The following is a 13,801-nucleotide window of genomic DNA, read 5'->3' as shown; positions in this document are numbered from 1 at the left end:
TGCTATTTTTATAAATGCAAGGACACACTCCCGATTAGTAAAAAATGCTGGGATAACAAAACTATTATTTTCACACAGAAATGGTTTTGTGTTTTCTAATGATACATTATAACAGAATAAGATAATTTATATGTAATTTGTGATGAAGTCTAAAGGCAGAAATTTGAAATTCAGAAGCCCTGTGCCTAAGAATAAAAAATCACGATACTTTCATGAGTTAAAAATGCAAAATTATGGAAGTCAACCTTCAAGCCCTTAGAACTTTTTTCCTTCCATAGCAAAGTTTCTTGAATTGCACATAATGTGATTGAATATCTCATCAACCAACAACAAACTTTTCTCATCTGTCCAATTATCCCATCGCTATCTAATGAATGACAATATTGTGTTACTGTAGTTCTATTAATTTAAGTGCAATCATGTTTTTTAATACAAAGAACAGCAAGATCAACAACTAAAAGCAAGCATAGTAGATTAGGTAACCAAAACTGTTGAGTATAGATGACCAGTTCATAATCTGAAGGCTCTCTGGGCAGGAAGGATCATATTACAATGAATAATTAGAGCAGATTGGCACAGCTTTGAATCAGCATCTTAAAGAAATAATTCTGGGAAGGCTCCTTGTGCTTTTCATGTTAGTGCTTTCAGTGTTATGTCTCTCTTTAACATGTCACTTTCTTCTGCATGTTTTTTCCCATCACTACTGCAGCTAGAATAAATGGTTGAGTGAGTAGCAAAGAAAAGACATTTGTTCCTTTCAGTAGCTTTGTACGATGGTATTCTAATCTTAAATATGTGACTTGTGAGTTCCCGAGTGAAGTGAGATGCCTCAAAAAATCTGTTGCATTCTGGTGTATATATTCAAATAATTACCAAACCTATAGGCAGCAGTACTATAGATCAGTGTTTCTCAACTTGACAACTCTAAGAAAGGAGGACTACAAGTTGTGTGCTGGCTGGGGAATTCTGGGAGCTTATGTTATAGATCAATGAGCTATCCAAATAAAAACTTGAGTTATTTTCCTTTTGGTTTTTCTAAACTTGAGATCAAAAACACAGGGTTTTTTTCTTTACAGACTGAAGAATGTCACTACGGCTGGAGCAGGGGTCCCAACTCCCAGGCTCAGGCTGTTTGTAACAGGGCCGCAGAAGTGATGGGAGAGCATGCGCATCTGTGTGCATTTCCCCTTGAGCATGGGGTGGGCAAGTGCACTCCATTTGCATGAGTGATGGGCACAAGGTGCTTGCAGCTCGTGCTAATGGAGCTAGACACGTGCATGAGTTGCCCGCAGCTCACGCGAAACCATCCCCTCTCCCCCTCCCACCATTCTGCACAGAAAGTTTGGGAACCCTGGCCTAGAGTATAAGTATACGTCAACATTGTATAAAATACTTTCTCATCTGTATCAGTTCTCAGAGCAAAAGAAAATTCTTTGTGGCATTAAGATGAAAATACACCCACATACAATCCACTAATAAGAATCCCATATACAGTTTGTCTTATATATCTATAAAGGTATAAGTCTGGATTCCAGATCAAATGCATATGCAAGACCAACTAAAAACTAAAAGAAAAATATTCCCATGACAAATTTGCCAATCTTTTTGATAGGTGCTGAAGCTAAGGATTTGTCAAGAACTAAGCTGAGGATTTACGAATAATGACTAAGAATAAAATTGGTATCATTAAAATTATTTCCATGTTATCCATTTGATTTGATTTTCATATTGCCTCCATCTCCATGCTACACACAGTAGAAAGCCTTCCAAGTCACAGGTCTGGTCCGTCTGGTCATGATATTACACATTTGCAGTTCATGTAGCCTGGACCACTTTCATCTTGGGGATTCAATTTACGTAGTTTGTGCTGCCGGATCTCTCGCACTAAAGTATAGAAGGCACCTTTGACTCCGTTTTGGCTGACGTCTGTATGTATGGAATCCCATAGCTCCAAGCTTGCCACATTTCCAAGTCCAGGCACTTATACCCCACTAATATCACGGGCATATCATTGGAGTCCTTCACTCTCTTGATCTGCTCTCTATACTGATGAATGTCTTCAAAGACTTGGTGTTCTTAATAGCAAAGACACAGAGGAAGCCTTCTCCTGTCCTCATGTACTGGTCTCGCATGGCACTGTATTCCTCTTGGCCAGCTGTGCCCAAGATGTCCAGTAAACAGGTCTTCCCATTGATGACTATTGCTTTCTGTACAAATCCTCTATGTAGGATCAAACTCATCAACAAAATGATTCTGAATCAGCTGAATAGTCAATGCACTTTTCCCAAAGCCTCCTGCTCCAACCACCACCAGTTTGTACTCTTTCATCTTCTGGTTTGCACTTTCTCTACCCCAGCTCAGGTCTGTTTACAACACAAGTGCTCCTTATAGCCTGTGAGGTTTTCCTTGCAAACCAGAAAAGCAAAGCTGCCTTTTTCCTAGAGGGTTTAAAAAATGGAAGCGTGCGAGGAAATGCAAAGTTTGCACGGTACCTGGGAAAAGAAAATCACCTTCAGGAGACTCACATCCTCTTCTGCAGAAACACCAGCTGCACTCTTAGTCAAGGCTCCATCAGTCTGATGCAGTGGCAAACTTTCCACCTAGGTGGCTGAGGAGCCCCATGTTTGCAACTCCCTCCCTGCATTGGCACCCAACACTGAGGCACACACTCGTCCCGGGTGCTGCCGTGACGCGGCTTGGACAATGTATGCAAATCCAGCCCCGTTATTTGCATGTTATAAATACTTTTATTAATCAAAAACTGTATATACTAAAATTATAAGAAGTGTTATCTTATCTTAATTTCTGAGGAAAGGGCATATCTAAACAAACTCAAAGTGAAAGGAAACATTTGATTTTTTTAAAAAAGTGAAATACTGCAGCCCAATTTTACTCTCTATCTTTTTTCAATTTAGATCCCATCATTGCCAAGCTTTTCAACAAACAGATATGATGACAAAGATTACATCTTTTCTGTTTTTCACAAAATTCTCCCTCAGGCAGAGCCAAGGTTCTCACAGATAAAGCTTGCAAAAGTCTCAGAATGTTGCAAGAAGGTCACGTCTTTATTAAATTCAAGGTCCTCCCAAATGTTCTTCAACTATAGGATGGAAACATATACATAGTACACAGGACATTCTGCTGTGAAAGTGATCATACCAGTTATGAAATACAGGTAGTCCTTGACTTACAACAGTTCACTTTTAGTGATCATTCAAAGTTACAACAGCAATGAAAAAGGCAACTGATGGCCATTTTTCACACTTATGATCATTACAGCATCCCCATAGTCATGTGATTAAAATTTGGATGCTTGGCAACTTATCCCTATTTAAGATAGCTCCAGTGTCCTGGGGGGGGGGGTGTCATGTGATCCCTTTTTGCAACCTTCTGACAAGCAAAGTCAATAGGGAAGCCAGATTCACTTAACAACTGTGTTGCTAACTTAACAATGGCAGTGATTCACTTAATAAACGTGGCAAGGAAGGTCATAAAATGGGCAAAACTCACCTAACAAATGTCTCACTTAGCAGCAGAAAATTTGGGCTCAAATGTGGTTGTAGGTTGAGGACTACCTGCACTGCCATGAAAGTCCAGGCCATCTAAGAAGGTGGTGCTGACCATGGTGCTGCAGCTTCCCAATAGGAATCTCCTTTGAGTCAGTCTTTATTCCTGGTAACTTCACTAAAACATGTCATTTTCATGAAAACTGTATCATTATTTTGTTGACAATTCAAATGAAATATGGAATGTGATGTGGACAGGACCTAACCCTGAGATCCAGATAAGTCCTCAACTTACAACCATTTGTTTAGTGACCGCTCAAAGTTATAATGGCACTGAAAAAAGTGACATGACCATTTTTCACCCTTACAAGCGTTGCCGCATCCACATGGTCACATGATCAAAATTCAGATGCTTGGCAACTGACTCATATTTATGATACTTGCGGAGTCCTTTGGTCATGTGATCTCCTTTTACGGTACCGTATTTTTTTTACTATAAGACGCACCGGAGTATAAAACGCACCATGATTTTGAAGGAGTAAATTTAAAAAAAGTTTTGCCCTCTGCAGGCCTCCCAAACCCTCTGCACACCTCATTTTTTGTCAACAGAAAAAAGGGCACACAGAGCTTTGGGAGGCTTGCAGAATGCTCCTGGATGGTGGGTGCGCAAAAACGAGCAAAAACGGCCCGTTTGTTGCTCATTTTTGCCCTCCACAACCCTCAGAAGCATTTTGCAGGCCTCCCAAACCCTCTGCAATTTTTGCAAAGAGAAATGGGTTTTGAAAGGCCAAAAATGCTGTATTCAGTGTATAAGATGCACCCAGATTTTCACCCTCTTTTTTGGGGTGGGGGGAAAGATGGGTCTTATACTACAAAAAATATGGTAACTCATTTAACAACTATGGCAATAAAGGTCATAAAATGGGGCAAAGTCATTTAACAACTGTCTTGCTTAGCGATGGAAATTTTGGGCTCAATTGTGGTCGTAAGCCAAGGACTACCCGTACCATAAAATGTTATTTCTTTCTCCAACTCTGGTATGTGCTCTGTCATGCTTCTTGATTGTGGTAATCAGCAAAGCCAGAGACTCCGCTGCATATTTCAAAGAATCATCACAAGTTCACTTGGTTCTAAATAGACATTCCATAGGATTTAACATTCTTCTTGTCTGATACTATTAACTTTTTCAGAGCAAAATCTGTTCCTTAATTTCTAAACTAAGTTAACAGATAACAGACTTGATTGTTGGACCTGCTTTCTTGAGGAACATCATCTCTTGTAAAACATTTTAACCAGTTTCTGTTCTGTGGAACAGCCTAATGACAATGAATTCAATCTAGTTCCTTCTGACAACAGCAGCTGCCCATTTTAAATACCCAACGATAATCTTGGGCTAGCTGACCTTAGGGCTAGTGGGCCATAAAGGGGAAGTACCTATAATGAAAGTGCATCATGCTTATGAGTTGCTGACTGTAAGTGTAATGGTTATTTGTTTTATCTATTATAGTTACAACCACACGGCCCTAGCAAAATCAACTCGCAGCCATTTACAATACCAATCAGGAAATGGCAACAATACAATAATAACAATAACAAAATCTATTAAAACACCAAATCATAGTTTTTAATCTGCAGTATATGTTAAATGAAAGCAGCAGTAATTAATTTAACATATACTGTATACCATGGGTGTCGAACCCGTGGCGTCACATTGCTGTCATTTGACATATTGTGACATTTTTCCCCTTCACAGAGCTGGGGTGGGCATGGCCTGGGCATGACGGTCATGGGGCCGCCAGTTTGACACCCCTATTGTATACCTTTTCACAAAAGAAACCAATGTAAGAGTAAGAAAAAGAGATTCCTCTAAAAGTAAATTTTTAACATATTCTTAGAACACACCAGGGAGAAAGTGCCTCAAACATGATTGTTGTATGCTGCCCAGAGTCACTTCTAGTGAGATAGGAGGCTATGTAAATTTGATAAATAAAAAACAAAGTGTAGGAGATGACTTGACATTAAGTTCTAGGAAGGGAGAAATTCATAAAGTTGGCCCTATCACAGAGAAGAACCAAAATCAGAGGTCCCCAACTCCTGGTACATGGACTGGCATCAGGCCATGGCATGCCAGAAACTGAACTGCACAATCAAACAAAGACCAATCAGTGGGATGCAGGCAGCATCTCCAGTCCACAGAAAAACCTATCTCCACAGAACTGGTCCCTGGTACCCAAAAGACTGGGGGCCACTGACCTAAACCTTCTCAGTTCCAGCCTGGCTTCACTGGGGGTTGGCACTTGCAATAGACTTTTCAAAGATGATTGGAGCACCTAGTTTGTAAGATATGGAGGAAACCATTCCTCCAGGTATCTATTGAGGAACTGAGGTAAAGAGCCAGTTTACACCAGTAAGCAGCCCATAGGCAACATATAGTCCTATTTCTTTCATTGTTGCTTAGGAAAGCTGAAATATTATTTTCCTGCAATTTTCACTGAGAAAAAAAGACAGTAGAGTAACAATACAATGCAACCCAACCCCAGCTCCCAATTCAAAAACAAAGATGAAGTCTATCTTCTCTACTCCAACCTATCTTGACCCCAATATCATCTGACTTTAGCTTATGGCATAATGGCACACTTTTACAAATCTTAAAACATATTTTATGACATGTTTTACCTACCCATTTAGCTCACTTCCCTGTCTTCTTCTCCTTCCTTCTTTTCATATTTTCTTCAGAGAAGAAATCTTAAGAATCTTAAGAATCATTTTTACTTCTCCATTCCCTATTCTAGTTTTACAAGACCAGATTTGGCTCTGGAGCTCTTCATGACAGCTTAGCTAACTAATCTGTCATCCTGTCAACTTCTTTGACCTAAAGACCTAACCAATGTTGAAATATATCCAATGTTGAAACATATAATGTAGTTTTATATACATATACTGTATAACATATATACACTCACACATTATTTCTGGTGTTTCTGTATAGTTTACCTAGAGAGCTAGAGTAATCATCCAAATGAAATCATGAGAAACCATGATCATAGGAGTAAGATTGCTTGGATTCCTCTTATCTTAACAAAAAGTAATTATATCTGTTCTATTTTTTTCTCTCCTAAACTTGCTCTAGCAAAGCAATCTAATGTTCCTATTTGATGATGCTCCAATCAGAGGTTCCAGAGAATCCAGTGTCCTGGCAGGAAGAAAATGAGAGTAAGGAGGCATGTACATATTTGATCATTTCCTTGGATGGGTTCCTCTTGTCTAGCTCTGTCCGCCACTAGTGATAATCAATATGTTGCCAGAGTTTGGGGGCACTACAAAGGGCCAGGGGATTGCCACCATGCCTTTTTCCCCAGCCTCCTCAATGCTAGAGTTTCCTGTGTTAGGAAAAACTAGCCTTGGATTCCAGCAGTAATTCCAAAACAAGGATTCTGACAATTCAGATTAAAGCCTCTCACTCATCTCAGTGGAAGAATTTTCATGAATCCTATGAATTACAATGATCTATTTAGCCTAAGAGATATCCTGAAGAACCTCATCTGTAAATAGTTTCTCAATTTCTCACAATTTTCCTTGTTTCATATTTGGTTGACTTTTAATTCTTCACTCCTATTCTTCTCCATCTCTGCTATTTTTTTTAAAAAAAATAGACAGTTGATGGATTGCTAGCAGACCACTGCATTAATCTAATAACTTTGCTCTAAATGTTTATGATAAAAACAGTTCTGTACAATATTTGTCAGTTCATTTCTTTGTTCCAATGGAACAGACAGCACGATCTGTTATACAGGCATTCTCTGCAAAAAAGCAACAACCCCATTTCCTTACATCAGGTATATCCATGCAAGTTAGTACTAAGATATTCAGAAACCGAAAGATTATCATGGGGACTGCTTGCTCCCATACAGTTTTACTTAGGGATTATAATCAGTTAAAGAGACCTAATTCTTGTTACAATCTCAGGTGATTCAGTGAGCATGAAAAGGCTTTTCTTAGGTCAGAGCCCATGACACCAAATGATAATTGCCAGGTTCCCTCTTGATGCCAGATATTGTAATGAGATCTTAACAACTAATACTACTGATGCCAGTTTTGATGATTGGCATGTTTTACCTGTGCTACTATTAGTTATTTGGTTAAGTATTGGTAAACCTTTGTATTTTTTTTCTTGACTTTGAGTTTTTTATTGATTAGAATATATGGTTTTATGCCTATATAAAGGTACATTGCTCTGGGTACCTTTAGTGAAAGACTGGGATATAAATAATTGATATGAAAAGACATAATGTGAATTTAGTAAAATGTATAGAACATCATTCTTATTGATTTATTGACTTATGAGATTTGTCTATCACCCCAAAATAGAAAGACTCAGAAAGAGATACTACAAATACTCCAAATTTAGACCAACTCTAGATTTTATTTGCATGTGAAGGGGGATTACCAACTCCATACAACACACGAGGTTTCATCAAACAGAAGAAAGACATCAAATCCAAGTGCCTGATTTTACTGTCCATTTCAAATGCAAATACAATATCCAACTAACTCACAGGATTGTTGTTGTGGGAGGAATAGGAAGAAGGGATGTTAGATATGTTTGCTGCCTTGACTTATTTGTAAAAATATTAAAGATGGGATATACATAAATAACTGGGGAACTGAAGCAAGTAATAACTCACATAAATTGCCAGCAATAGGATTAGTTTACCAGAATATTCATTTATGAATAATAATGCCAAATGTATTTCTACTCCATAAATGATTTTAAAAACCTTATTTAGACCTAGTGTTTGATATTTAAAAACTAATCATTTTTTCTTGTAAGTTGGATATAGGTTGATTTTATCATTTTTGATTGACAAGATGCGATGAAGTCAGCTATAGACAAATCTTACTTCTGATTTATTACACTTTAACAGACTAACTGCTTTGAACTAAAAAGAAGTAACAGCTACGGATTATGGATATATTTGGAGTTTATTTTATAGTAGACATATTTTAATTCTTATAAAGTTCTCATAACTATCATGTGTAGGTACAGGTTGCAGAATAGTTTCACACAGGATCTCTTTTCACTCTACATGAAAAGAGACTAAGGTTGCTTGCCATACCTCCCAAAAACTCTGCTTCTATTTAGCATCAGTTGGGCAATGCTGGTAGAAAGTATTTAAAAGAACAGTCTACCTCAAAAAGTAAAGCCTTTAATCCCTGTTGCATACACAGGCATACCATTTATCAAAAGCAGCATGCCTCTCAGGTGGATGACTCAATTTCCTTAGCAAAATAGGCCCCTTCCAATCGTGGATTTTTCTTTTTAAACCTCAGTGAGAAATCCTACACTGAGCAGCAGACTGAGCCAATCCTTCCTTAGTTCAGCATAAGATGAATAAAAACACAAACACAGAGGCAATGTTCTAGGAACCAGAACTGGGAACTCATATGTACTGCAATTGTTTAAATAGTGTCTGAATTTCACTGCTCAAAGACTAAATACACCAATCGTGCTGCATCTGAGACCAAAACTACTCTAATAAAAGGCAGTTTCAGGATTACATATGAAGATAAAGTACTTTCTCTGAAGGGTGAGTGCTGCACATAATGGGAATAAGTAATTTAGTGAGAACAAACTCTTAAATTGCCAATTTCTGATATCATTCCATGGCTCAGAATCATTCAGTTGGTCCGAAAGCCTTCCAGTATTCTTTCAAACCTTTTTTTAAGGCTTTCAGTTTAATCCTCTAAGTTTAAATAAAGATAACTGCATTTTCCTATATCAACCACTTGCCTCTTTTCTCTCCGCGCACACACACACCCTGTACCCCCAGTGTATTGTTTGCTATTTCAATTTATGAGCTTTGGGGGACATTTCTCTATAAATTCCTAAAAAGGGCAACTGTTATATAAATAATTATATGGATACCACATAGAGTAGTAAGCTCTGAAGTAATGAAATGAATATACTTGTAAAAGAAAAACACAATTTTATTAAAGAAACATAATTACATAGTAATTCTGCAAACTATGGCTTGTTTCAGCAGTTCAGTTATTTTTAATCATTGGTCACTTAACTAAGATTGTTGAAGGAAAATAATTCCAAGGAGAGTATGACATTTTTCTTTTTGCCTTCCTTTCTGGTAGCATTTGAGCCTTTAAGCATTTGAATGACAGTGATGGGAACTCTGAGGAGCCGTAGCTAGTATTATAGCCCACACGTTAAAGGGCATTAGCAAGCAGTGATACATCAACATCAACTAACCATTCATGCCCCTCATTTATTTACCCAATTGGTTTGAGGAAATCAAGGCAAAAAGAGACAAAAAATGTTTTCACAGAACTCAGGAAATGCACATATGCATAGATTAATCTATACATTATGTATAATTGGACCATTATTGTCTTCCACAAGTGTTCTAAGAGCTTTGGAAATGTAGAATTTGGACTTTTGGTATTAACTAGGAACAGGGCTATAGGATAGCTCATAAAAATATATTTTATACAATTCACTTATATGAATGCACATTCACAAGTACTTTCTAAAGGGATTTATTTCCCAGTAAGTCTATTGAATTAATCTATCAATATTATTTCGAAATTTTAATCTAACATGATTTACATTTAAACCTGGTCCAATCCATCTTATATTAGATTTTATATAACTATATAAAGCTCACATATTCTGTAAGATGTAGTTCTTGTTTGTGATACCCACAGCCAGTTTTTTTAATTAAATTCCCTTTCTAAAAAAATCTAATACAGCACAGTACAATTTAATGGTTGGGACTGCTAAATCATCTTTTGTTAGAAAGCAATAAAGTGATGATTTCTAGAGGGACTGCTTGCATGAGTAACAGCCACTCATGCACACAGGGAGACTGGAAAATGAAACCATGAACATTTAGTACTGAACAAGTGTTAGTATTTGGTTTCCTACCCAGGGTAAAAAAAAAACCACTTTCAACTTTAAATCCTAATTGAATTTATAGGTCTGTCTGACAGGCAGATGGAAGTCTAGCAGCCTAGACTCAGATGTCAGTAGTGTATGATGCACTGAAGGACTAAAGCAGTATTACCAGATACTCTTGGGGAGAAAAATGTATATTCTGTAGCTAAATAAATACATGAAACTTTTATCTGGGTGGGGAAAGGCCAGTAGTGGGAACTGTGCCCAATCAGAATTTATCACACTATTTCTAAAGACCCAAAAAGTATTGCATTGGAAAAAGAATTCCCATTTCCTCCGTATAAGTTAAAACTATGCATTCAGTTGCTGGCATGCCCTTCAGCAGGTCATAGCATTTAAAATCACTGAGCCAGTTACACTATTAAAATATTTTGTCATATTATGAAGACTTCAATGGATCTTAAACTAAAACAAACTACTAATGCCAGGAGCTATATAAGAGTAACCTTGCTGTTATTGATTTGGGTTATCAAACCTATCCTCACTTAAAGAAGTAGATGACAAGTGAGCATGCTGCCTGCCTTTATAACAAATCCTAGGAATAGGACAAATTTGATTCCTGAAGGTACTGTGTGCAATTTTAAAAGTATCAGAATAATTAGTGCTGATATATGCTTTGAATGAGAATGTTCAGAACAGCAAACTATCCACTACAGTAGCAAAAGGCATTTAACATGCTTATTCTTAAGTGCAGTAAGATACTATTCACCCTTCTATACAGAGGGATAGGATTGAAGCTTTAAATAGCTGCATTGCTCCCCCCCCCTTATCAATTTATTACTTGCTTTGCACTCTGTCAATAATTCCTAGATTGTGGAGGCTGTATGGGTACATTCATAAGACATAAAAAGCAATTCTCCTTATACAGATGATCCACATACACATTAATTTCAACAATCTTTTTACTTCTAAAAGCACTATGAGCTTTTTTTAGATAAAAAGGGAGGGGGGAGAAGAATGCAGAAAGTGACACAGGAAAGGAGAACTTCAAAACAGAAACTTGCTGCTGCTAGCATTTGCAATGAAATCTTGGCCATTTCTAACAAATGAGTCTAGTTGAACAAGGGGGGAAGAGAAATGGGTTCATGACTACTCCACTGCAATATTTTCAAACTTTTGCTTCTCTTAAAGAGTTGTGAATCAATGAATTCACAATGCAAGGACGATCTTTCGTTGACTGTGGTAGTTTGCTGGAAATGATCAGCCTCAACAGTTACAGAAAGGGATGCATCCTTGCTTTTTAAAATCAGGTGAGCACATCTTGCTCTGCCATCATCACTTTCCATAAGCCAGCTAAGGATTTGATAGGACCCAAGTGGGGAAAGGTAAGTTGGCACAGAAGACCGTCAACCAGCCCCCTCTTTCACCCTCCCCAAAGCCTTGTCTGAAACCCCTGCAAACCAGATAGGTCTACTTTTTCATAAGGTCCTCTATTTAAGGCCACAGGAAAGTGACATCGCCGGTGGTCCTTCGAAGCGGGATAAGCGCAAAGGCGCGCAAATCCGGACCAACCTGCGCCGCAAAAGCACCCGACCCGACAGCCCGAGGCAGCACTTCCCCGTGGCGACTGGCTGCCCTGGCAGCCTAGGTTGGTTGGGAGAGCAGCTCCTACTTACGTGTACTGCTGAGGAAAACTGTAGCCATTCGCGGAGGGAGCCGAGACGAGGAAGCTTAGCAGGATTTGGCCGTAGAGAGCCCGGACGAGGCAAGATGTGCCGCAGGTCTGAGCCGAGATCGCCATTTTTCCATTAAAAATTCAGTGGCGGCACCAATTTTCTCCCCCCCTCCCCTCCCCTCTCCCGCCCGGTAGCGGTGGTTGGTGGCGGCGGTGGCGCTTGGCTGCCGAAACGCGCTGGCTCCTGCTCGGGCTGGCAATCTGCTCGGGTGTTGGAGGCAAGCAAGCAGGCACCCTGAGGACTCCCCCCTCCTTCCCGCTTATTCCAGAAAAGCGAACCGGCAGCTCAGCAAAACACCCCCCCCCCTTTTCTCCCGCAACGAAATGCCACCGGCGAAGCAGTTCGCAGGGGACGGGGAACAGGCAGCTTCGCGCGGCGAGCTCTCAGCTCCGTTGAGGCAGGCACTGAGCGAATGCAAACTGCTTACTTTCCCTCACATAGGCGACCGACCTGCCCAGCCTCCTCCCCTCACTTCCCTCCTCCCCATCTCTCGGATCCGAACGCTCTCCATCCTCGGCAGCCGCTGCCGCCGCCGCCACCACGGCGCATGCTCTCTAGGCAATTGGCTGATAAACGAGCGCTCTCGCTCTCTTGGACCTTTCGTCAGGCCCAGGCGGTCCGTGTTGCGCGCGCTCCCCAACGCATGGCGCAGTCAACCTTACTTTCTTGCAGGAGCTGGCCGGTGCGCGCACCTATCTTACCCCCCCCCCCACACACACACACACGTCTCACCCCCCTCCAGCACGTGGCGCCCTAGGGCCTATTTCTAAGACTGCTGGTATTGGCGGGGGGCACGTGACCGGTCCTTCTAAGTTGCTTTTCTTTCGACCCTTGGCGGAAGACCGTTGACAGATGCATACATCGCTTCGGACCGCTTATGGTTCTCTACGGGTTTATCCAGTCCGCTTGAAACCGTATCTGCACTGGTCTCTCTTTAAATCCTATGGCGTACGATCTGAAGACTACCGCCTGAACCTTTTCTCGGGGGCTCATTGAGCTACCACCTGCAGAATCAAATTGATCCCTCAGCTGCAAGCTTTTTCGGGGAAGCGAAGCTTTATATATAGCATTTCGGAGAGAAATTTCTACTCCAGCGCTCTGTAGAGCCTTCACCTGTCAGAAACCCCTTGGAATGCTATTATTACCTTGAGTGTTTGCACTCCTGCAGCTTCTCATGTGCAAACCCCCGATTGATGACATGGAGAGAGTAGTGACATCTGGGGCTTTAAGCTTCCAAAATTATTTGAAATTGAATATTGCACCCAACATAGGAAGTTCACTGTTGCCCAGTAATGAGAATTATTTGGGCAATGCTATTGCTAATCTCAAAGATGGTACTAAATACAACAAATGGATTAGTTAATGTACTTTTAATTTGCTGGGCTTTCAAAAAGATCCTCAGAATAGCCATATGTGAACCCCAGCCTGCAGATTTACAGTTTAAAAAAGACGCAACGTTGGATACAAAAACGTGAGGGAGGTGAAAGAAAAAACATGTATGCGTTCTTAGTGTGAATTTATTGGATCTTAAATAATGACCCATAGTAGTAAGGACTCACTGAAGAGCTTAATGCTGGGAAAGATTGAGGGCAAAAGAAGAAGGGGACAACAGAGAGTGAGGTGGCTGGATGGAATCACTGAAGAGTCCGCGT

At 39.9% G+C, this 13,801-nt stretch overlaps 1 protein-coding gene and 1 pseudogene across 2 annotated transcripts in view; both read right to left on the bottom strand.

Moving 5' to 3' along the window:
* CACNA2D2 (calcium voltage-gated channel auxiliary subunit alpha2delta 2) overlaps positions 1–12,535 on the bottom strand; it is a 621,934-nt gene extending 609,399 nt beyond the window's left edge. For both annotated transcript variants that reach the window (XM_087709243.1, XM_087709244.1), the window contains exon 1: positions 12,090–12,535. In XM_087709243.1, the coding sequence (XP_087565369.1) occupies positions 12,090–12,214 (125 nt within the window). In that variant the 5' untranslated portion in view covers positions 12,215–12,535. The remainder of the gene's footprint in view (positions 1–12,089) is intronic.
* On the bottom strand, positions 1,793–2,328 carry LOC106544232 (GTPase HRas pseudogene; annotated as a pseudogene).
* Positions 12,536–13,801: the final 1,266 nt, after the last annotated feature.

The sequence above is a fragment of the Thamnophis sirtalis genome, unplaced genomic scaffold (assembly GCF_051295495.1).
Source record: "Thamnophis sirtalis isolate CommonGarterSnake01/CBP01778 unplaced genomic scaffold, rThaSir2_p1.2 scaffold_3, whole genome shotgun sequence".
Lineage (NCBI taxonomy): Eukaryota > Metazoa > Chordata > Lepidosauria > Squamata > Natricidae > Thamnophis > Thamnophis sirtalis.
Note: the sequence above shows the minus strand (reverse complement) of the source record. Positions and strands in the feature narration are given on the sequence as shown.